This window comes from Schistocerca serialis, chromosome 2 (assembly GCF_023864345.2).
Source record: "Schistocerca serialis cubense isolate TAMUIC-IGC-003099 chromosome 2, iqSchSeri2.2, whole genome shotgun sequence".
In the NCBI taxonomy this organism is placed as follows: domain Eukaryota; kingdom Metazoa; phylum Arthropoda; class Insecta; order Orthoptera; family Acrididae; genus Schistocerca; species Schistocerca serialis.
The window spans coordinates 707,537,940-707,564,969 of NC_064639.1; the positions used below are offsets into that span (position 1 = coordinate 707,537,940).

At 39.5% G+C, this 27,030-nt stretch overlaps 1 protein-coding gene across 1 annotated transcript in view; it reads right to left on the bottom strand.

Moving 5' to 3' along the window:
* LOC126457869 (protein Gawky) overlaps window positions 1-27,030 on the bottom strand; it is a 288,179-nt gene that overhangs the window by 187,459 nt on the left and 73,690 nt on the right. Inside the window, exon 3 of the mRNA XM_050094525.1 lies at window positions 1,596-1,748. Coding sequence (XP_049950482.1) covers window positions 1,596-1,748 — 153 coding nt within the window. The remainder of the gene's footprint in view (window positions 1-1,595; window positions 1,749-27,030) is intronic.

Below are 27,030 nucleotides of genomic sequence, written 5' to 3' on the forward strand. Positions count from 1 at the left end.
CATCCAGTTCCTGCACACCTCACTAGACAGCTCTCTTCCCCCCCCCCCCCCCCCCCCCCCCAGCTGTACTCTGTTATTCCTCCCTCTTCCCTGCCCCCTTCAGACTGCTGCTTTCATTCCACATGACAGTTGCATTCGAGTCCAAACTGCCAGAGGTTGTGGTGATATAAGTGAGGTGTGCTTGCTTGTGTGAATGGAATGTGTGTTTTCTTTACCAAGGAATGCTTTGACCGAAAGCTAATTGTGTAACAGTCTTCTCGTTACGCCTGTTCGCAACTCAATGTGTCATGTTTACAGTGAATAGCAATCTATCACTTTCCTTGTATTGTTAACTAAAAAAAGCTTGTATAAAATGGCATAGAGAAAAAATGCAAGAGAGAGGAAACTGTTGTGACTGGTCTTCCATCTGTCATGAAGTGTGTATTGGGTGGACCAATTAACAGTTCACAAGCATTAGGGGAATCAGGTATTGTCGTTTAAATGTACGAGACAAAATCTGGGGAACAGAAACACGGCAAATGTCGTCAAATCATCAGGCAGCGTGTGTCTGGTGGAATTCGGAGTCAATCTACAGAAGCCTTCCTTCTTCTTGTGGAAGCACAAACTATGTGAGTCATGATAGGAATAATTGAAGAAAAGATCCTTCGTTGGATGAGCATTGTAAGTGACAGTTGGAAGTAATACAAAACTCATGGTGCTGACAGTTTTCAGCCCTTAAAGCGTCAACCATAATGTGAACTTTGTGCATCTAATAGATCATTCCATTCACGTGCAAAACATGGAGAGAACGCTGTGAGACATTAGAGGTACCATCCCATGATTTGGAAAAAGACTGAAATTTTTTTACGTTACCTACCTGGGTACACATTTCACAGAGCATATCACATGGAAGAACTATTAATGATGTTTTTGTCGCAACAGGTAAATTTTACACAGCTGCGGAAACTGCAGTTCCTTCCAGAGTGCTGTAGGCCTGACTGGCAGCTACAATTCCATGCCAGCAGCTTTTTTTACCACTTTTGGGGACTCTGACAAGATTACCTTCCTGACCATTCAAGGTATGTGACAGCATGGCTTTGCATCATATTGCAATGTTTTTAAGTTAATCCGAAACATTTACCATTACTACTTATTCATATTTCATGCTTAATGTTTCTAGGGTTTTTAATTCTGAACTTCAATGTGCGTTCAATGCAAGGTGTTTGTGTGTTCACATGACAAAACAGTGTAATTTCCTTGAGGTCACATGACTGACAGACAGAAGCAAACCAAGCTCAGTTTGGTGTTCGCGGAACTGATACGCCGTATTTGGTAGTTTTCATGTTTATACATTTATATTATTAAAATATGCAGTTTCAGTGACACAATACATTAAATTCAACTCCAAAACGTGTCCTTTTTAGTACAGCTGAACGTGCTAAAATGTAATGAAAAGTGACATTGGTGCATTAACACAGTACCACAGTACCAATTTCAAAATTACAACACTCGCCACATTTCATGTGTTTTAGTACGAACAATTGAAGTAAATAAACGAACAGTTTGTATGATGCTAATGACACAGTAGATCATCAATACAATAACCTGAAACTCACCCTGAGAGCAGGTACTTGGTCTGTGGACATCAGAGGGGCAAAATGGGCAGTGTGGATAGATGCCCCTCCTACAACACTATCGAAACATTCACAGCCAGCAGCAGGTAGCAATACTGCTAAATTTCCTGGCACAACATTTGGCTCTAAATTATCCTGAAACAATGGTACAAAAGTCTGTTACATACAGTACTAAACTATTATAACCAATAAAACATAAAAAATAACATGATGATTCTCACTAATAAATGCTGAACTACTCTTAATAACACCTGACTCAGAAATTTTCATTACAGTCTACATTTAGTTATGGTCCAAGTCTATAAGAAACATTTTTTTACTACAATAAATGCAACTATCCTGGTCCGTTACCTGCTGTATAATGCCTGGGCTTCTTTAGCCCGAAACATGAAATTCCAACTTCTTATTTTCAAAGGCTCTTGTGGCTGTGACAATGGACTAGTGTGTTTGTGTAGCTACCACAGACTGATTACCAGAAAGCTTCCTTTGACACAGTGGAAATTTGTACTGACGTAAAGGAGTACATTAAACTCAAATTTAGTTCTCTTTGTGCCACATGTCACATATTTGATATAATGGTGGAACTATCACACATTTATTCATCCATTCTTTTGTACTTTTCTGTTTCAGCTGCTGCTACAGGAGAGGTTTATACAAAAATTGATCGGATTTTTGTACTTCGGCCACAGGGAAAAATGGTAATGTAGTGGAGTAATAGACAGATTTACGTGGGGTACATAGAAGGCTCAAGCTTAAGCACCATCATACAATCATTTCCCCACGAGTGGCAACTAGGAACAGCTGGGTATACATTCCTCTGTCATACAACAAATTACTGTTAGTTCTCTTGTGAAGAAAGATGTCAAGACATTTTAGCTAGACTACAAGCACTGTTTACAGATGGATTTTGTAAATGGCGAATATGTGTATTGAACAAAAAAAGAAAATATCTGCAGTTATTGTGATGTTGTTGGGGGGGGGGGGGGGGCACTCGCAAATAACACACACTGTGTAGTGTCCCTATACCTGCACAATGACAATAAACAATAATGAGATTGACTGCTGTGCACAACTGATCATGGTAGAGGGTGTCAATGCGTCAGTTCACTACTACTTGCTTGTGAATCCTATGGGTTTGTCCTGAATACACCAAAAACATACCCCATTAACGTGTAGTATTAAAATAAATTTGAAATTATGTAATACCCATACCCGTATCTGCATCTATCAGATTTCTCATTGCAAAAAGGGCCCCCACACACAATCAATCTGTCCAACTTCACCATGCTTACCGAACATTTGACAGTGTATGGTGCTGTTTGATATGTTTGTTAAGTATACTCCGTGTTTACGAGAAAAGTTTTCCAAGATGGCGTACATTGTTTGTGAGAATGTTTTGGTGTATATTTTTAGTAAAAATAATTATATTATAATTTATCTCACTGTATTGTGAGTTTCCACAACTATGGGAACTAAAATCAAGGATAAAAACAAAATAACAATGCCAATCACCAAAATGACAGCAGTGTCACATTTTTCCCAGTCCTATACTACACAGGCAGGTTTTAAGAGGAAAAACAGTATTTTCCGCATAATATACATGTGGAAGTGCAATGAAATAAAAAAATTTTAAAAAATTAAGTTCTCCAGTTCTTCCAAGGATGATGATATGGTATTTTAATGAAATGTCATTAGGGGACCAAGCAGAGAAGAATAAATTTTCACATACTTGCATCTCCTTTTTCAGTGTGAGGGCGACATGACTCTAAACAAGTTATTGATGGTTTCACTCTCCATCCACAGAAAGCAGGTGTCATCATCAGCTTCTGAGCGTAACACGTCAACAATGTTTTCCTTTGTATATTTCTCTCTCATTTTAAAACATTGTCTGGGCCAGCATCTTGTTTACTGCTTCTTCTTTAAACAAAGTCACAGAACTGTTTTGTCTGCATTTGTGATCATTCTCATTACTGTTAAAATACTTGAACATTTACAGCACCTCCTTCGAAGTGACGTTGAACTGAGAAATGCTGGTTGTGTACAGGCTCATTTGACAAATCTGTGACTAGAAAATGGTTAATTTGACAAACAAGTTTGTTTCTTTATGGGAGCTTTAAAATATATGCCTTACACAGCAATAAAGTATACAATGAGAAAGTCCAGACTACTTTGTTATCTACCGTAAGGGTGGTCTTCAACTTACTGCTGACCGTCAACCGAGGTAGAGACGCAGTAAGAAAATGCTGAAAGAGGGGACCAATTACAAACCAGAATCCATCCGTCAGTAAAAAATGTTCTAGCAATTGTCTTTTGGGTTTTAAACAGTATGTTGATTTCCAAATTTCATCAATTTTGTTTCTGCATGGCTATGCACTGCCCCAGACTCCAAGGTATAAGCCCTATGAAATTATACGGAAATGTCTCTTTATCACACTACTTACCATCTTCATTTATTACGATGTAGCTTGCACATATTTGGGCCAATATTCACTGACAGTACAGCAGCCTACGAGTTATACATCTGGACTTTCAGTTGGACAGTCCCAACTCTTTTCGATAAAGGCATCAAGAATTTTCCAACATAATAGAGAATTTTATTTCTGTAGAAGTTAAGTGGAAAAATAATATACTAGTGTCAATTGTGTGAATCACACAAAAAATTAGAAATATTCTGAATCACACAAAAAATGAGAAATATTCTGTTTACATCTGAAAGACCTTCATATAATTAAGAGGATGGATTCCACATCAACTGGTTTTGGAGATGGTCCCCAGTTGACCATATCAGATATTGTTCAATTTTTGTGAACAAGTTTGCTAAACAAAGGAAGATATAAAAATTTCCCAAAGGAAGATACATAAATGTCTAGTTCCCAAATTTTAATACAATTTGAGTAGGAGACTCAAGGTAGGGTGCACACATGTCACAGCAACATTGCTAACATGCTCAAAATGCAGTAATAGAGTAGATAACTGCAAAAACTGCAAAATGTGGCATGACAGTTGAACAATTTGCATTGTGCACATTGTTAGTACTGCATAATCTGACTCATTAGTTTTGCCCCAAGTAGTACTCAATGTTGGCAATAAATTTGTCATGACAAAATTTCTCCCACGTAGTAGCTTCATCTCTACATAGCTGGTTTAGAAACCTCTTCTTTTGTGACCTCGTTGTCTAGTAGCATGTTTATAAAATTTAGTATCAGACCATGATTCAGATCCCCCCCCCCCCAACAGAGTATCGATATGGATGATAGATCACGAGATATCAGGCTCCATAATCTAGCCACAGCTTGCTTGTGGTTGTGGTGGCACCCCTTGCTGGATCATGTCACGTAAAGCCGTCAGCTGGTGCAAGACTGCCTGTAAATACTGTGGGCCATGCTTGCCAGTCAGTCTTTCCCTAGTCATTGTCACCTGAAGAACACACCAATGATCAGTAGAGTTTTGACCTTGCCTGTATTATGTTTCTGATTTGGATCACTCCCTGGGCTGTTTGTATACACTTCTCATTCTGGATTTGTTTTTCATTAGCTGTTTACTCCATTGTAATCAATCTCAGAAACTATCTGTTTGTCCTTCCAGTCCGTGTGTTACTGCCAGTGCGAGTGAATGTAAACTGTTTTCTCTCTATAAAGAATGGGACAGAACTGTGGTGATGAAAACTTTCCCACCATGCAATTATTCCAGTGAAGCTAGGATACTGAATTTCAAAAGTCGTGGTAGTGGCCGCTGCAGCTACAACAGCAACAAAAACAGTGGGAATTCCAGCAGCAACAGCAAGAACTGTGGTAACAACTGTAGCAAAACGAACAACAGTCGGCAGCTGCAGCTTCCTTCCATTTTCCGCCACCATTCACCTGCTTTGATGTGGAAAACAAGAGTTGGGAGGTCTATTTACCTAATTTTGTTCTTCACAGCAAGGCAAGACAAATAACTGATCCTGACTGTCAGAGTGCACTCTTACCATCTTCTAGTAATAAATTGTACAAAGTGGGGTAGAAACTAAATCCACTCCCAGACCGCAGTAGTTTGAGTTTTTCTAAAGTCTGTGGTTTGCTGATTGACTATCACAGTCACCAAATCCACTTAGTTGCAACTATACTCTGTTCATCATAAGAATAAACCTGATGTAAACAAACACAAACACAATGATTGGTCAGAAGTTGCAGCACATGTGCACTGGTGGTGGTCCACTCTTGGAAGTAGGTCCTACTTACATATTAGATATCTTACTTCTACGTTATGTTAAATGAAACTTTGAGATATTTTAATGTATTCAACAGCCATCTACGTTTTTTCTTAATCATGCTTTTGCTATGTCGTTTTTATTTTAAAAACCGTCATACTGGATGTATGTCAGAATAGGTAAACTGATCGGTAGACCGATAATCTGGTGCAAATTAGGGATTACTGGATCAAGTCATGCCTTGGCTATCCTTTTTTTAATTCCATTTGAAATACCTAAATCTCGTAATTGCAAATTTCATTATCATTTTTTATGTTCATGCACATCATCTTGTTTCTAACTACATACCACACACGATATTCCTGCTTTCATTTCAAATATAAATTCTTAATCATCAATATTTTATGAAAGATTGTTAATAAAGGTTGCTTACATTAAGAAGACATAACAATACAAATTTTAGGGCAAAAATGAAAAAAATAAATACTCTTTAATTCAACTATGTCCATTGTTTTATACTACAGATGTAGTCTTATACGAGGCAAGTGATAAGTGTAATAGAAATATGAAAAAAAAAAAAAAAAAATCATTTTCACAGCATTCAGCACACCGTACAAATGCTGCATTTTTACATTTTCACCTGTCCCATAACAATATGAACCCAACAGAACTGACCTGCAGCCAAGTTACATGATTTGTCACGAAAAATAACAAGACTGTTAAGCTGCCATACATACTGGAACTAATACAAACAGCTTTTTCATGTCACTGCCGAACGCTGGCAGGATACAGAATGGCAAGTCACAAACAAAGAGGAAAATATGCGGCACCTGGTTGGCTTCATGAATTCTGTTTCTGATCGGCTTGTTATCAACTGAAATTTATTTCTTGGATTCAGATAAGGAGCTAAGAGATTACGAGATGACTGACTAATTAACCCTTCAGTGACTTCAGTATTCAACAATATGGTGAAATCCCTGAAGTCTGCTTTTGCACCACACACAGCTTGCTTAGAAGAACTACCCTGTGTTTAAGTTAGGAATTTTCATCAGTCTTGTTTGTAAGTAGAATGCTACCTTATGCCAGAACAAGAGCATTTTATGCTTTCCGTCTGGTCACCTAAGAAGTGTGTGGTAGTACTAGAGTTTTGCCAAATATTATTTCATTCTCTTTAATAATTAAATGACATTCAAAGCTATGTTGTTTTTCTGTTTGTCTCTTTTTACATATCAGCTGCAACTGCTCACATCATTGCAGGTTAGTTGGACCAGATGGCTGACCAGTGCTGTTCAAGTTAAATGCACCAGTAAAGCAGTTGTCCCAGTTTATCACTTTGTGTATGTGAGCGCAACACAGCGTAAAATGTATCTTTATGATCGTACTTGACTGTACTGGGTACAGTTTGGCTTCTGCTCCATATGAAACGAAATCCAGTGAGATTCAAGCAAATACGGAAGAATATATGGTGTAATTGTTACATCAGGTTGATTCTTATGACGAATATAGTATAGGGTCGAGTTTAATCAAGGTATTTAATAAAGTATGCAATCCTACTCACCATGGGCTGCTGACTTGCAAGACTTGACATGCAAGTGTGATTTTTCCTATAAATAGTGTAGCGTTCTGCATGCAGAATCCTTAATCTGTCTCACTCCTGATAGAGAAGTTAGTATGAAGGCTTTAGAATCATCCAACTCAAGCCTGAGCAACGTGTTAAAAATTACCTCCAATTTATCAAGCACCTGTCCATCCAGTAATCTGGCAATGGCGAATTCATTAGTTACTGCAGTAATTAGTAATCTACAGCCTTCATTGTTGGTAGACACGCACAAACACAAGTGCTTTGTTTGCCGTCCATGTGTCCTAAAGCAAGAGGATTATCATGAATCAGTTTCCTCCCCATCATTGTGATGGGTCTCTGAAAAGTTTATACCATCAAATCATGGCCTACGACATTAGCAGCTTCAGTGATCTTTCACTGATGTCACCGGTTTTGTCACAAACTGGGCCGTGTAGCAAGTGTCTGCCTCTTGACAGGGAGTGATGACAATGAGGTCATCAGCATGCTGCATGCTATCTTGCCGGATCCCATACAAGCAGTAGATGGGGTTAAGCTTGATGTCAGATCGAAATTAATGGAGCAATGGCAGATTTTCAGCTGGACACAGACGTGGCCATGTATACCTGATTAATGGGGACACGTCACAGCTCCCCACACCTGTAGCACACTCAATGTCATATAGTGATGTACAATGGCCAGTCAATCCTGTTGTGTGGTTAGATCATAGTCCAAGCTAAGTGTATAAATGTAGCTCAGCAACTGACCTTGCTGGAAGTAAACTCTTGACCAAAAACTACTACTTTTATCTTAAATGCTTTTGTGCTATTTAGTTTCTAACTTCAAAATCAAGTGACTCATTCCAACTACACTACTATTCACATAACTTGATGCATTATGCACACAGCACAAGAACGGTTTGAACCTACATTAGGTTGTGCAATATGTTCCCAAGGCCACATATCCTTTAAGCACTCAGTGGTGCCCAAGTTTTCTCAAACACACCCAGTACCTTTTGATTATGTTAAAGTGGGACTAGAAAGATTGGGCAGTATGGGAGTACTATCCCCAGTGTCATTGAGCCAGTGGACAACGACTGTGGTTGTAATAAAGAAGCCAAATGGCTCACTCAGAATTTGTGGTGATTTTAACACTACCATTAATGCTCAGGCATATGTCGGCCTGTATCTAATTCCTTGGTTGGAGAAATTATTGGCAAAATTGCCTGGGGGGCCATTATTTTTCACAGTTATATCTTGCTGACATCTATTTTTCAACTGCCTATTAATGAATAGATGACTCTTTTTGTGATTAATAAACCATTCGGCAGGTATCATTACAAAAGGTGAAGAGGTTGAAAAATCAGCCAAACAATGGCAAATCTCTTCAGAATGACACAATTGCTGTTTCTCAGTCGTGTTCAGAACTAAAAAAGGTTGCTATTTGAGGTCACCAACACTGTAGCAATATTTCAGAGATACCTTGAGCAACTCATCCAAGATATCCCCAACTGTGTTAACTATTTATAAGACTTGCTACTTACTGTGGCCACATGGGAGCAGCACCTGTGCAATCTACAGATGATGTGTGAGTGGCTCGAAGCCCATGGTCTGCGTTGTCGCCTCGACAATTGTAGTTTTCTTTGAGCCAAGTGTAAGGTACCTAGGACATATATAAGTAAAGTAGGGCTCAAATCCCCATACGATTATGAGGACGCAATCACTAACTTACCATCTACAAGGAACTACAGTCAGTCCTAGGCAAAATTAATTATTATGCGAAATTTATCCCCAGTGTGGCTCATCTATCCCATCCGCTCAATCAACAGGGTTAAAAAAGGGTATTTGTATGGTCAGAGAGATGCCAGCTTTCCTGCAATTTAAAAAATTGCCTTAGCTCGGGCCCTTGTTTATCAAAACACTTAATGCTTGCCACTGGTATGTCAACTGTGGCATTGGTGCTGAACTGTCCCACAAATATGTCAATGGCATAGAACAGCCCAATGCATTTGCGTCTAAAACATTAAATGCAGCACAGAAGAATTATTTGGAAAACGAGAAGGAGGCATTGGCTATCATATAAGGTGTAACAAAAGTTTTATGTGTACCTCTATGGTACTATGTTTCCCCGCAATCACTGATCCCAAACCCCTCATTTCATTGTTTGTTTCCCATTTGAAACTTCCCAATAAGACTATGCAGCAGATGCCACTGAGGACATTGTTCCTCAGTAACTACACCTAAGAGATCCATTATTGCTCCACTATGCAGCACCAAAACACTGATGCACTTTCCTGCTCACTATGCAGCTCACATGCTGCCTTTGGCTGACACAAAGTGCTGTATTTTGTCTCTTACTCAAATTAGTGACACACCCTTGATGAATACCCAATTACAGTGCACAAAGTAGCAGCAGAAACAGGCCGTGATCCCCTACCGGACAGGGTGGTGTCTGCTGTAAGGCAAGGTTGGCCAGAGCACCTGCCTATTGGCACCAACCCTGAATGGCACACTTCATTCCACTTCTGAATACTAAAGCCCTTTCACACTACACGTGGGGAATGTGCAGAATGGAGGCAACAGTGCTGCATCTTGTGCATTGGCCTGGTGTTGAATGCCACAATAGAACACTGTCTGGAACTACAATGCCAGCACCTACTACCGATCAGCACCAGCACAGTGTTTCAACCATTGGTCATACCCTGACGTCCCCCGGAAACCAATGTGTGTTGACCTCATCAGACCATTGCGACAAGTAATGCAATTGCCGGTTGATGGTACCCCCTCTAACTATCCATAAATGGCGCAGCTGCTATCTGTCCATCATATTTGCAACAGAGGGATCAACTTCCACCCTGGTTTCCAACAATGTTCCTCAATTCTCACCATCTGTGTTTCAGGATCTGTGTAAACACAACAGCACTTTGCACCTGACCACCTCTCCTTCCATCCCACGTTAGTTTGGAAGACAAGCGAACGGCCAGGCGATTCTAAATGCATATGCACAAGAAAATAACAACAGCTGACTCTCAGGGAAGCTCTTGCCAACTTCCTCACCACCTACTGTTCCATCTCCATAAATGGATGCAGCTTGTCTGAAACTTTATATGAGTGCAGATCAACATCAATAGCACTACAGTCAGGTAATCTCTTTGCGGGAGTCTTGTTAGAGCCGACTCCTGACTGTTTTGCTTGTATTTTTTGGGCTGTTCTATTTTTTTTATTTATTTATTTTTTTTTATCACAGTACGATATTTGCTACAGACTCTGCTTGTTGTGAGTAGACACAAGGAGAATTGGCTGCTGTCCTTAAGCAGCTGAAAGCTGCATTGACCATGGTCAACAGCCTTCTGGGTGCTTCTCAAAAAATTGTCGCAACGTTGGGGTGCCAGAGACAAGACATGCGACTGTTGGATTGCCCTCGTGACCTGTCTGTCACTGCATCTTCCGATATGCAACAACTGACTGGTCCACCCGCACCCGAGGGTGAGTGGCAGGTAGGTTTGCATGTCATTGGAAGGGAGGAGGAAGAGGGAATGAGCTGCATGGCTGGGTCCTTACACCTCAGCAACAGGTACTAGGTGCTATCCAGTGCTGTTAATGTTTCTGAGCCAGCAGAGCATGCCTCTTCATTTGGGCCAGCAGCAGATTTTCCTGTCCAATCTGTGCAAGTGCTAAGGCCGTGCATGTTAGTCATTGGGAGCACCAATGTCCCAGTATGCTTGCCAGGGGGTCTCATCCATGACATGGAAGCAGCTCTGCTGACAACTATCGAGTGCACTGGGTGCATCCGGCTGCAGATAGTAGCATGTCATTACAAATGATTACTCTCACTTGGGTTTTGATGCCATACTTGATTCCTTTCAGCATTGTTAGCTGCTCCATGCAGAAGACCTGCTTTGTTGTCACTGCACATTTTCGTGATTTAGACTCAGGTAAATCAAAGCTGCAGTGTTCACCACCAGCACGACAGTGCAGAAGTCAACACAGAATTAAATAAGTATATATATCCATGCAATTTGCACATTTATTTCTACATAAAATCTGACTTCGGAATTTTCCTTTGTCTGAGACTCCATGTACCAGCTTTGTGGGCCGATTTAAAATTCTAGATCCACATATTTTATTTTTCACATCATTCTGCATAATCTTTCACTAATTGAATCAGTAATCATCTGCAGTGTGATATATTATGAAATTTCAAACATTTGCAAGTACTACAAAATTCTTAAGGCTTTCGTGGCCACTTGTTGACAAACTGTCTATTGGCTTCTGTATCAGGTTCTTCGGCTGACGATTGCAAGTACTGTTATAAACTCATACTGTTATTAGCAATTGTAGGATTGAACTTATTTGCGCTCTCTTACAATTTTTTAGAACAGTAGTCCTATCATCATTCAAAACAATAGTTCTCTAATTTCATTGGATAATTACATGAGACATGGATTATTTTTGAGAATTTTTGGATGCTTACTTAGCAAATGATATGACCAAAATCCAAAAAAATTCTGGTCCTATATAAAGTCACTAAGCTGGTCTAAGGCTTCCATCCTGTTGCTTGTTGAATGCCCAAGTTTTAAATTTAGTGTTTAAGAAATCTTTCACACAGAAGAATTGTGCAAACATACTACCACTTGAGTATCGAACAGACTCCCGTATGCAGGATATATTAATATGCATCCCTGGTGTGGAGAAGCAACAGAGTTGAAGGCACATAAGTCACGAGGTCCAGATGGAATCCCAAAAACAATACTCTATAGCTCTGGCCCCTTAATTAGCTTGCATTTATCAGGAATATCTCACCCTGTGCGATGTCCGAAGTGACTGGAAAAAAGTGTAGGTGACTCCTGTACAGAAGAAGGGTAAAGACTCGACCTGCAAAATTAAAGACCAATGTTCCTAACATCGGTTTGCTGCAGAATCCTTTAACATATTCTTAGTTTGAATACAATAAATTTTCGTAAAGCCAAGAAGATTATACCCATGAACCAACACGGTTTTACAAAGCATCACTCACGTTAAACTCAGCTTGCCCTTTTCTCATGGTATAAGGCAAACAATGGATGAATGGCAACAGGCAGATTCCATATTTCTAAATTTCCAGGATGCACGTTACACAATGCTCCTCTGCAGACTATCAACGAAGATGTGGAAGTATGATAGGACTGCTATTATTTTCTATGTACATAAATGATCTGGCAGACAGCAACCGAAGCAATCTGTAGCTGTTTGCTGATGATGCTATAGTGTAGGGAAACATTATGAAACTGAGACACTGCAGTAGGTACAAGATGAATTGGACAAAATTTATAGTTGGTGTGATGAATGGCAGCTATCTTTAAATGTAGAAATATTAAGTTAATGCAGATGAGTAAGAAAAACAAACTCCCAATTTTAGGATACAGCATTAGCAGTGTCCCGTTTAACACAGTAATGCTGTTTAAATATCCGGGCATAATGTTGTAAAGCAATATGAAATGGGATAAGAATGCAAGGATTGTTGTAGGGAAAGCAAACGGTCAACTTCAGTTTATTGGGAGAATTTTAGGAAAGTGTGGTTCACCTGCAAAGGATATGCATATAAGGGTACTAGTGTGACCTACTCATGAGTAATGCATAAGTATCTGGGATCCACACCAGGTTGGATCAAAGGAAGACACTGAAGCACTTCAACGGTGGGCTGCTAGATTTGTTACCAGTAGGTCTGAACAACATGAAAGTGTTACTGAGATGCTTCAGGAACTCAAATGGGACTCCTGGAGGAAAGGCAAAATTCTTTTCGAGAAACACTTTTGAGAAATTTAGAGAACCAGCATTTGAAGGTGACTGCAGAATGATTCTACTGGTGCCAACATACATTTTGAGTAAGGACAATGAAATTAAGATACGAGACATTAGAGCTCATACAGAGGTATATAGACAGTTGTTTTTCCCTCACTCTATTTGTGAGTCGAACAGTAAAGAAAATAAGAATTAGTGGCACAGGGTATCCACCACCAAGCACCATATGGTGGCTTGTGGAGTACATATGCAGATGTAGATACATTTTTGAAAATTTTCGGAAGTAACAAAAGTTGTGGATGACTTATTTCGTACAAATTAGTATTTATGACTCATAGTTACTGCCAAAGAACAGATCACCCAGAATTTCGGTGTATATCGACACAAATAAACGTCCATATTTGCGAATTTTTGGAAGTTACCACTGTACTGTCCATAAACTAACTTGTAGTATTAAATTGGCGTTTGTGATTTAGTTACTGTAGAAGATATTATAATTAACATACTGTGTTACATTTAGTTTTCCCTTCCAAGAAGAGTGCATATTATCTACATTTATCATAAACTAACTACTTTTGGCATCTTTAGAGAGTAGAATTAAATTCAAAAAGCTTTAGGAAACTACATAGTAATTTTTTGCCACAGGTACTTGGCTTATAAATCTCGTTTTGTGTATTTCCTTCAATTATTTATACAGAACTGGCAATTTTATAGCTCAACAGATCAAAAAATAATCAGCAGGCTTAGTTTAAAGTTACTTCTTCACTGTCCTGTAAAACACTGCACCAGCCACAAAGCAGCCCCACTGTGAATACTGTTCTCAAACACTGGACGAGTTTGTTGACATTCCTGAGCAGCTGGAAACTGCTCCGACTACTGCCACCCAACTGGCAGCTGCTGCGAATCGATGTATTGGAAGAGCTCCCGAGAATTATGTACCTGTGATGACACAGATATGTCAAGTACTATCCTGCCCTGGGGATCTCTTCTCCTCTGCAGGAAATATGGGATTTGTCATTACTTGTCCACCTGACTGCAAGTAGCGTGCCAATGCTACATCTAGGCATCCTGTACAGGGCAAACAAAGACCATGGCGGACTCAGGATGTTATACTAGTCCCTTTAACCAACAAGTTTGAAGTGCTCTCTTTTACAGAAACAAACTAAGCCAATGGGACTCACCTGTTTTGAGGAAAGCTGCTTTGTCCCGTGTCAAGAGACAAACACAGAAAGATATGAGTCTATTAACTGTCAGCAGTTCAAAAGTATGGCAAATAATACCACCGCTTAGGGAAATGGCAGTGAGGGACAGGAAGGAACATCACATGCACTCAATGTTTATGCCTGGGGGCATTCAGCATATTGAAGAGGCTACTCCAGCAGCCACTGCGGGAACAAGGTGGAACCAACTGCAGACTGCGACCCAAGTAGGAACGAATGATGCCCGTAGCCTGGGCTCTGAGGTCATACTTGGACCATTCCAGAGGCTGGAAGAGTTGCAAAGATCAGCCTTGCAAATGGAGTTGCAACAAAGCTCACAATTTGCAGCATTGTCCCCAGAACGGATTGTGAGCCCCTGATTCCAAGTCGCGTGGGAGGTATGATTCAGAGACTTTGAGGGTTCTGTGACAAGCTACGCCATGACTTGCAGAGCTTGCACCATAGACTGAGAACTATATAGTCCCCTTAAATCGATTTAGTATGCACTAGGTATCAGAGGCTGGTGCCCAGATAGCTGACTTAGTGTGGGGATGCATACAAGGTTTTTTCGATTAGATGACTCTCCAAGCCAATCTATGTAACAACAGCTGCAAGACAACTGCAAGTATAAGTTCAAGGGCCAAAAGAATGCCTCTTACAGGTAAGAGTATTAAAATCCTAGTGGTTCACTGTCGAAGCATTCACAACAAAATACCAGAGTTTGACATGCTCTTGAAAAGCATGTGAAGCTAACTTAATACTAAGCACAGCAAATTGGATGAAACTTGAAAGTGATAGCAATGAGCTTTTTGGGGAAAATTTAACTGTATATCAAAAAGGTAGGCTAATGGGAAATGGAGGTTGTGTATTTGTTGCAACAGACAAGACAATCAAATACACCATGATAGAAATTGAAGCTGCATGCGAGATTGCGTGAGCAAGACTCAGTATACAAGCGTGGGCATAAAATATCAATTGGATCCTTCTATAGACAGCCAGACTCACCTCCTGATCTAATTGAAAACTTCAGGGAAAACCTCAGCTCCGCTGTATGTAAGTCCCCCTATCATACTGTAATCATAGGTGGTGACTTTAATCACCCAACAATTAATTGCAAAATTTACAGTTTTGTTAGTGCTGGGCGAGACAAGACATCCTAAGAAACATTACTAAATGCCTCCTCTGAAAATTACCTAGAACAAATAATTAGGAACCCCAATCATTGAAATATATTAAATCTGACAGCAAGAAACAGACTTCATCTCCTTGAGGATGTCCACATCAAAACTGGTATCAGTGACCATGATGCAGTAGTGGCAACAATGGTGGACAAAGGACAATAAAAGAAAGTAGAAAGACTATATATTCAGAAAATTATATTAAAAAAGCAGAATGAGAAACATGAAACTTTCAGCACAGGGCTGGAGCATGTAGAGGAACTATAGGTCAAGTTTAAAAGAATTGTCTATCATACACTGAACACATTTGTATAACCAGTAGAACAGTTTTGTAATGGGACAGACCCCTCTATTACCAGTCACTGTAAAGGACCTTCTAAAGAAGCAGTGACTACTGCATAATAGGTGTAAAACAAAGCATAGGCCGACAGATGAGAGATGCTGAATGAAATGCATTTAGCTGTCAAGAGAGCAATGCATGAAACCCTGAAACCCTCAATGACTACCGTATATTGTCAAATGATATTTCACAAAACCCAAACAAATTCTGGTCGTATGTAGAGGCTGTTAGTGTCATCAAAGTTAGTGTCCATTCCCTAGCAAATGAGACAGGAACTGAAACTGAGGGTAGCAAATCAAAAACTGAAATGCTCAATTCTATTTTCAAACGTTCCTTTACAAAGGAAAACTTAGGGTAATTGTGACATAATTTAATCCTTGTCTCACTGAAAAGATAAGTGAAATCACTATTAGTGTCAGTGGTGTTGAGGAACAGCTGAAACCATTAAAACTGAACAAAGGTCCAGGACCCAATGGAATCCGTGTCAGACTCTGTGCTGAATTTGCAGCTGAGTTAGCCAGTCTTCTAACCACGCTGTATCGCAGATCCCTTGAACAAAAAACTGTGATGAGTAGTTGGAAAAAAGCACAGATCACACGTGTCTACAAGAAGGGTAATAAAAGTGATCCACAACACTACCATCCAATATCCCTGACATTGATTTGTTGTAGGATCTTAGAACATATTCAAACATAATGAGGTGTCTCTAACAGAATGACCTCCTCCATGCCAACCAGCATTGATTCTGAAAGCATCTATCATGTGAAACCCAACTTGCACTTTTTTCACATTACATACTGAAAGATTTGGATCAAGGCAGTCAGGTGCTGTGTTTCTTGATTTCTGAAAAGCATTTGACTCAGAACCACATCTACATTTATTGCCAAAATTCGATCATATGGGACATCAAGTGACATTTGTGACTGACTGGATTGAGGACTTTTTGGTAGGGAGGGAGCAACATTTTATCTTGGATGGAGAGTCTTTGTTAAATGTAGAAGTAATTTTGTGTGCACCCCAGAGAGACATGTTGGGACCTTTGCTGCTAATCTTGTATATTAATGATCTTGTGGTCAATATTAACGGTAACCACAGACTTTTTGCAGATGACACAATAGTCTATAGTAAAGTACTGCCTGAAAGAAGCTACAAAAATATTCAATCCGATCTTAATAAGATTTCAGAGTGGTACAGAGATTGGCAACTTGCTTTAAACATTCAGAAAATGTAAAACTGTATACTTCACAAAGAGAAAAAAACAAAACATGTGGTATCCTATGACTATAATACCAACGAGTCCCAATCAGGAGTTGACCAACCCCTTGAAAACAGAGGTAAACGAAAGCCTACTTACAAAGTTTCAAAAACCAGCCTAAATGATGATTAAAAGAATATACTACAATTCTCTACCTACCATTCATATAGGGATTGCGAGGGCAGGATAAGATTAATTACAATACACACACAGGCATTTAAACAATCCTTCTTCCTGCATTCAATATGTGAATGGAATCTGAAGAAACCCTCATAACTAGTACAACTGGACATATCCTTTGTCATGCACTTCAATTAACAGTGGTTTGCAGAGTACAGATGCACATGTAGACATATCCTTTGCCATGCACTTCACTTCACTTCACAGTGGTTTGCAGAGTACAGATGCACATGTAGACAGCCGATTGGGTGAAGGCAACTAGCATCCTATGCATAGTGCAGGCTATGCTGACTATCTGTGGCATTGTACCCTGGGTCAGTCAGTCATCTGATTTGCAGCAGACTGGAAGGCCGAAACCAGAGGCTCAGATGATTCTGTGACAGTACTGGACATGAATTTCTCAATCTCCAGTATAAGGAGGAGAATTTTACAGTTCCCCTTAATATGTCACATGTGCACTAAATACAGAAAGCGGCTATCACGGTAGCAGAGAACATATAGAGTGCACATGTGAGTTTTTTGTGTTAGAGAAACCCCCTCTTGAGATCAGAGATGAATTGCCAACCAAAACATCCATAATGTTCTCAGAGAATGCTCATCCTCACACTTTGGATACAGAAAAGGTTAATATGAATTAGTGAACTGCAAGAGCACCTAAGAAAAGGTACAAGAATTAGTATCACTTATTACAGATTACAATGCCCAGATAGTATTAGGAACAAAAAGTTGGTTGAAATCTTAAGAGAATAGCAACCAAATCAAAAGTTCAGAATGGAATATTTATCCTATGGATAGGTTAGTCACCAACAGGGGTGGCATATTCATTGCAGTTCTGATAATATCTAATGAGGTTATCATGGATTCCGAATGAAAATTAATATGGATTAAGATAAGCAACAAAGGTCAGCCACAAATGGTAAGTGAATGCTTTTGTAGACTGCCTGAGTTAGGGGCTGTTGTGATAGGGCATTTCAGATAGAAATTGCAGAACATTGTTAATAAGTTTCCTGGTGCTATTTTAATTGGGGATGACCTCAACTTGCCAGGTAGAGATTGGGAGAGTCATGCTATTAAAACTGGTGCCAGAGACAGGTATTTGGGTGACATTATTCTGAATGTCTTGTCTGAAAATTACTTCAAGATGATGAACAGAGAAACAACTCGTGAAGGTAATGTCTCAGACCATCTCGCAATGGACAGACCTGAACTTATCGAATTAGTTAATATAGATGAAGGGTATCTATGCTCGTAAGGCTGTGATATCAACTATGACTACGAGTTTTACAAGGAATGTTACAAAAGGAAGGAAAATATTTTTGCTTAGCAAGAGTGACAGTACACAAATTGCAGAGTATCTGGAGTCAGCATCAAGTATTCTGGGCTCAGGGCGAAGATGTGAAGCACAAAAGGGAAAAAATTCAGAAGCATTGTTCAATATGCCTTAGACAAGCACACTTCACACAAGCTATATAAACAAAGAGAGAGCTTCACCACATATTCGTGAAAAGTCCAAACCTTGCTGACATACAAATGCTGAATATAAGGAGAACAATGAAGGAATCATTCGATAACTTTGAAAATAAAAGTTTGTCATACCATCCGACTATAAACTCCAAGACTTTTTGTCAAGCAAAAAGTCAGTAAGAGGTTTGAAATCCTTTTTTAATTCATTCAGTGACCTTACTGTCACCAACACAAAAGATAACAGAGAGAGGGCCGAAATAATGTATTTGGTTTTTTGAAATTGTTTCATCACAGATCACTACGAGGTCCCTCCTTTCAATCATCACATAAACATCAAAACAGTAGATATTGAGATAACTAATTGTGGTATATAAAAGCAATTACATCTGCTTATTAGTGGAATGGCATAAGGACCACATGAGATACCTTTAAGATTCTACAAATATTATGCGAAAGAACTTGTTCCCCTCCTAACAGCAGTTTATCAAAGTTCGCTGGATCAACCAAGGGGACCTAGTGACTCAAAACAAGTGCAAATCATTCCTGTTTTCAAGAAGGGTCATAGGACAGACGCACATAATTATCATATCAACATGTACTGTTGCCGTAATCTGCTGCAGAATTGTGAAACATGTTTCATGCTCAAGAATTGTGATGTTTTTGGAGAACGAAAACCTGTTCTACAAAAATAAACATGGATTATACAGAGATTTTGCGAAATTAAGGTCACTATTCTGCAAAGAGATTTACAGTGCTGTAGTTAATGGGGCTCAGGTTGGTGTCATGTTCCTTGACTTCAGGAAGGCATTTGACACCATTCTGCACTGACGTTTAGTGAAAAAATACAAGCTTACCAAGTATTGGACAGATTTGTGACTCATACATAGAACGTCACTCTTAATGGAACAAACTCAAGAGATGTTAAGATAATTTATGGAGTGCCCAAAGAAAGTGTGATACGACTGTTACTGTTAACCATGTACACTGATGAGCCAAAATATTATGACCACCTACTTTAACAGTTAGTTAGTCCATCTTTGGAACAAAATGCATCACTTATTCTGCAAATCAGGGATCCGACAGTTTGTTGGAACGTTTGTGGTAGTGTGTGGCATTAGATGTCCAAGCACAGATCATGTAATTGAGATAAATAAATTGCTACTGATTTTTGTATGCCATGATGGTGCCCAATAGCGACCCAGATGGGTTCCGTAGGATTTACGTAAGACGAAACTGGTCACAGAGACATCAACGTGAGTTCACTATAGCGCCCCTCAAACCAATTTTGCACAGTTCTGACTTCGAAACATGGACAATTATACTGCTGAAAGATGACATTACCGTTGGGGAAGATATCATGCATGAAACTGATTCGCAGCTGTCAGTGTGTCTTCAATTACTACCACAGATCTAATGAAAGTGCAAGATAATGTCTCCCATAGCTCCCACCAGCCTACATCTGTGGCGTGCTGCACATTTCAAGCCACCATTTGCCTCAATGACAGCATTTCTACATGTTTCCTCTAATTGATTGTCAAATATCAATGGTCCCATACCCACTGCAAGCGTAACTGATGATGATGTTGGGTCAACTGTGAACACACAGCGGTGGTCTGCTGCAGAGCTCCATGTTCAACAATGTACGATGAAATGTGTGCTCTGAAACACTTGTGCGTGCAGCAGCACTGCGCTCTTCTGGCAGAGATACCACAGATCAACATCTACCCTACATTACAGAGCAGACAAGACTCTGAACGCCATGTTCTGTGAAGAGTTGTGGACATCTAACAAATTAGCACTGTCCTCCTACTGCTTTCTGTAAGATGCTCACAACAGTAGCATTTTCTAGATGCTCACGACAGTAACATGTGAACATTTGACCAGCTTTGCCCTTTGTACAAAAGTTGCTTATCTCAATGGATTTCCACTTTCGCAGCCCATACCTTCTCTACAGTGGTCCCCCATTCATGTCTGCTCTGCTTACATATTTTTGTTTCTGTGTTATGTGCCCACAATGCAACTAGGCGGCATCCTACATTGCAGTGGGCAGTTGTCATAATGTTCAGGCTTATCAGTGTACATAAATGACCTAAAAGAAAGTGCCGGAAGCATTTAAAGACTCTTCGCAGATGAAGAGGTTGTTTGTAAGAAAGTAGCAATGCCAAAAGACACTATCAATTCGCAGAATGATCTGTAGAGGATGGTGCAGAGTCTGGCAGATGACCCTGAATGTAAATAAATGTAACATATTGTGCACACAAAGGAAAACAAATCCACTGGTGTAGAACTACACTACTGTCAAAAACAGTATCTACAGTAAAATATCTAATGAACATATAAAACAAATAACAGGAAAAGCAGACACCAGATCAATTCATGGGAAGAATCTTAAGGTAGTGCAACTCTTTCATGAAATGGCTTAAACAGCTTAAACAGAACTCGTTCAATTGGCCTTACAGCATTGTTCCCCAATCTGGGACCCTTACCAGGAAGAACAGATAGAAGAGAGAGCGCAGATCCAACAAACAGTAGCACCTATTGTCACAACATCTTTTAGGTGGCACTAGTGCATTACAGAGTCCTGAACGAACTCCAGTGGCAGATATAACAAGGGAGTCATTGGCACATCACGGAGAAGTTTACTGTTGAAAATTATGAGCGAGTGCTTTCTGGGAAAAGTCTGACAGCTTATTACTTCCTCCTACATACATCTCACAAAATGACCACAATGAAAATAATTCAAGAAATTAGAGTTAATACAGCAGCTTACTGACAATCATTCTTCCCATGCGCCATTCGCCAGAAGAATAGGGAAGAGGGGATCAGTTAGTGGCACCGGAAGTACGGTACTCTCCCTCACACACACTATTAGTTGGCTTGCAGAGTATGGCGTAGATGTAGGACCCTACACCCTCTTCGGCCTGCTAAACCCAACTCAGTTGACTCATTGACCATGCACACAGTCTCATTACCATATGAGCTCCCACGTCTGGGCTTGCACTCTCAGCCAGGACACCGAACTGACCCAAGGCGGCGGTTGCAGCTAAAGAGGTGACAAAAGTTTGAGCTTGCAGCCTGTCAGAAACATCCAGTTGGCATCATATTCAGTTCCAGCCACAACAAGGTGTACAGCCCCCCTTCCCCTCAGCCACTGGCTGAGCACGACCTTCACAACCAAGCCAGGGGCAAGCACAAGCCTTCGTAACAGCCTGCCCGTTCCCACTTCAGCCTCCACCCTTGTGACAGACATTGACCATGACCAATGATGGAAGCCAATAGAGGTGGAGCAGCTTTTACCCACTAACCCACTTCCGACTCCCAGATGTACTGGCAAGCCCCTCATCACACAGTCGATGTGACTGCAGTGACCATGGAGGCCGAACTGCTCTCCCCTTCTCCAGGTGGGATCAAGCTGCACACCAGAACCCACTGATCAGCTGGGACTATCAGAAATGGCATCAGCATCTGCCCTACCCGGTAGTGTCTAGGTACTATTGCGGTAACCTTTGGCAGGAATTCTGGAATCTTTTTCTCCCATTATGCAAGGACGTCAACCCAGGCTGAGCCATTTCTGGTCCTACATACTGATTAAAGAGTGGAGAGGTTCAATACCTGAAAGAGATTGGGATCCCTGCCTTGCCTGAGTATTGAAATGGAGGGCAGGTTAGAGGTACTCTCACTGCTTACTCTTGCTACAACTTGCTCCCAGAACCAGTGCCACTGCAGGCATGTCATGTGGAGCCATCCGCTGATCTGAGACTACTTGTAAATATCACAGCCCATTCCTGCCAGGCAGTCTCTCCCTAGTCCCTGATGCCTAAAATACAAGTCATTGATTAGTCGAGTTTGGACCTTGCCTGTATTACATTTCTGATTCGAATTGTTCCATAAACTGTTTAAAGAGCTTAAGATGACTTTTCTATGTTCTAGAGTTGTCTATTGCTAACTGTTGACTTTGTGAATATCAATGTCATTGTGTTTTACCTGTGTGTTGTAGGAAAGAAAACAACACCTATATGTTTTAACACTTTGATTTGATATTTTTTTAGACAGACAGGGTGAAGTTGCCCGAAATCACATTTGCTGTCAAACTAGGTGATTTTTGAATCCTTTTATCTCAGAAGGGAGACGTGAACCATATTTGCATTAACTACCATTTAAAAAAAAGCATCTTTTTCTCCATAATACATTAATTTTCCACAAATGCTGTTTCCTTGAAGGTCTGTAACTATCCAATAAAGTATCTTACACAAATCAAAATTTTGGTGTTATGAGAAACGTAGATTTTTTTAAAAGTAGTTGTCAGTCACAATTTAACTGAATGCTTGCATTGGATCATGTTGTCTTTTGTCACTATCTGTTAGCAAAAAAACTGGCATCCTCACAGCCAAACGGCCAGGTCAAGTCACCCATGGGCAGGGGGACCTTTTCCAGGTTCCCAAGCCTGCTAGTAGACTGTTTAGTAAAGGTTCCCAAGCTTTGGGTGATTTTTTTATGGTTCCCAATTCGACATACTGGCGTGCTTGCAATACAGCATCAGTACTAGAGTGATTTAAATTTTATCATTAAGTTTAGTAATTACTGTGTCTGAGAAATTGTGTTGTCAACCCAATGTTTTAATACAGTGGTAGATTTGTGATAACATGCTTATCACGAATCCAGCATTTATCCTTTTGTACTGGCCAGTGAAACAATCTCAAAGACAGCAAGGATGCAAGGAGTTGAAAAGTGCATCTTTCTCCTCAAATGAAGTTTCACACACACTGCCAACCCACCAGCTGTTGTCATACAGGCAAACATGCCTGGATGTCATGTTCAAACCACAAATTCTGGGGCATCATCAGTTGGTTCTGATACTTTGTCAAATAAAAAGTGCTAGTAACATTTTCACTTTAACTGTTTTACAATAAACTGGCGACTTTCTCTTATTCAAGCAAATCTCAAAGCCAAAGAAAACTTTTCTTCTTTCTTAGTGAGAATCTCTGACTGATAAACTTTAGGCTTTCTCAACAAAAATAAATTCAATTTTATTTTTGTTTCACTTACAGAATGCATGTAAACTGAAGGTGTGGGAATTTATTTTTCTTTGTGCGCAAGCTTGTGGTTGTTTTACAGTCATTAATTCAGTCACACGCAGATGATCTACAACTTGGTGCAAATAATGTATTTTAAACATCTTTGAGGTGGTAGCAAAGATTGGCCCAATTCTTGAAATTTTTGTGTGGGACTGGAGCCATTGCTGAGGTATGTACTTTTCTGCCGATTTGGCATTTTTTATTTTTATTCAACCCACATTTTGTGAAAGAGAGATGAATTGCAGTTGTATTTTTCATAGGATGCTAATAATTACGCATATTTCATTTGCTCATTTTCAACAAAACTGAGAACAACTAGTAAATCCCCATTCTTTAAAGAATCGAACTTGCATGTATAAGAAAAGCTTAAAAATTTTGATTACTTTATAAAAGAGTTAATGGTTAAAATATTTTACATTAAGGTTGTAGGTGAGAAAAAGCTTGGAAAAGGTTTGAAATTATGCATAAAGTTTGTTGGAAGTTGCTAAGTGTTATCATTCTCAAATACAGGATGAACGAAGTATGTGTATTAGAATACCGCCAGTTACGCTGCCTCAAGACAAACACATAATTTCTAACTGTAACACTTGTCTTTTTGCATTCAACTTTTAATATAAGATTATACATCTTAATGAGTACATAGCGACAGCATTTTAAATTTTTACATTTGGTCAATAATTATGCAAAATATTGAAAATCAAATGTTTGTTAGCCCTAGTAGCTGTTAGATAGGCGACCAGCAACTGGTACTGGGTTCCAGGATAGTCACTTAGTAATATGGAGGGTATGCACAGTAGCTTGATAGTTTCCCCAGCAACCAAATGTGGCTGTTAATAGGATGTAAAAGAAATGTTCATTGCACAGCAACCTGTGCAACAAAGTAGTAGTTCTCCGCAAAACGAAGCGGTGCAATTACTTCACCAGGCTATGTTTTGTTCACAGTTTTAAGATACTGCCTTATTTTTTGAAATAAAGTTGTGAAACATCGGATCAGAGACTTTTGGTCCCATCTCTACTAGTAGTTGCCTAGTTGCAATTGATGTACAACTTGTTTGGAGTCACTGTTATACTCCATAGTGTCTTCAAAATGACCCACTGTTTGTACTCCAGAATGTCTGAAGAATCGATGTGCTTATACCGATCAGTAACATGTTACTGAGGTGCAATTCTTGCTGGGCAACTATCATATCTATGCAGAATGCAAACTTTTGATTCACTACTGTGAACTGTCAATCCTGCAAAATTTTTATAGCCCTTGTCAATACTACAACTGGCAAGCATCAATTTGACGTTCTGGTGAATTGTGCACACACTTATTTGAGATGAAAAGCCACTTACTTAGCCATTTTTGTTTTGATAAGCAATGGAAATTTCTATTCCACTGCTTACTAACAGCCACATTTGATACTGAACTTTTCAGCCATCAATTCAGACTGAAACACAATTGTTCATGTCAGGGCAAAGCATACTGAAATCACTGTCCTAAAAAACATTTAAGTACTAGAGCCTTTATTCCTTTGTAACAAACATTGCCCTGCTTTTTCTCTGGCAGCACGCCATTTTTATTTTTCAAATTTCTAGCTGTTCTCTCAGACACCAAATTCTGCTGAGATCTGTTGTAACTGCTGGCTGAAGCAACTCACCAGGTTGGACACCACTAGCATATGTCACTTGGGCTACTGATTGAGCTTTGTGCCCAGTTAACTTTTCATTTGACACAAACTTTAATATTGTGTTTATGGGTGCTCTGAATTTTAACAGTGGAAACAATGACGGAGCTCAAGCTGTTATGAAATCTATCACGTATCCATCTGCTGATCCTCAGCAGATGAAGTCCAAGCTGCAACAGCAGTCAATTTATTACAGAGTTCCTTATAGTAGACTGCGTACAACTTTTGCCCAACTGAACAATGGTTCCTGAAATTTTTCAGCTAATCTGCAGCAGTTCCAGTAACCCATATATATATATATATATATATATATATATATATATATATATATATGGGCTCTTTGCCTCTGTATATGTCTGCTTGTGTCTGTATATATGTGTGTGTGTGTGTGTGTGTGTGTGTGTGTGTGTGTGTGTGTGTGTGTGTGTGTGCGCGCGCGCGAGCGAGTGTATACCCGTCCTTTTTTCCCCCTAAGGTAAGTCTTTCTGCTCCCGGGATTGGAATGACTCCTTACCCCCTCCCTTAAAACCCACATCCTTTCGTCTTTCCCTCTCCTTTCCTCTTTCCTGATGAGGCAACCGTTGTTTGCGAAAGCTAGAATTTTGTGTGTATGTTTGTGTGTGTATCGACCTGCCAGCGCTTTCGTTCAGTAAGTCACCTCAATCTTTGTTTATATATATATATATATATATATATATATATATATATATATATATATATATAAACCACGGTCATTCAGCTTCAAAAAAGAATTACAGCATGATCTTTGTAGAGATACAAAATATCAGTAAAATGACTTTATGAAGAAAAATCGTGTGTTCAGCACTGAATCTCAGAAAAGAACAACTCAACAACAGCTCCTTTCTTCTTCCCCACAGGAGAATAATCTCCATTTAGCAGCCTTTTGCTGGAATTACATATCAGCAAAGAAGAACTTGAAGCAACCAAATTATCAAAGTTTTTCACATGCTGAATCCTTCAGGTATTCAAATCAAAACTATCAAGTCACTTACAAAACCAAACTCTGCTTTAATTTTTGGAGTTAAATTACATTTTTGTGTAATATGGTTCTAAAATATTGAAGACTGACAGAATATGCATAATGTTTAATAAATATTCATAGTTATTATGTTACATGTGGGACATGACACTCTTGGAAAATTGAACAGCCAAAAATAAAATACAGTTATGCACCTAACAAAACAATTAAGTCCCCATGAATAGTTGCAGTAGCTTGAAGTTAATGACTGCTGCATCATCTGCCTTCTAAAAACACAGGAGGCCAAAAAATGTGGCTACTAACATGGAAAATACTCTACAGCTCATGTTCCAGAAGCTGTATTCCTACAAATTGAGAAAGTGACAGCAAAACAATGAAGTGTGGAACTTCAGGGTTTCTTTGATGTAGACGAGGACTAAGTTTGCTAAAAATTAATTTTGTATCTTTATGTCCATATTTATTTGGAATGTGTGAGAGATTTTATTGAGCAATTTTAGACCTTCAAGGGAAAAAAAGTATTTATGAAAAC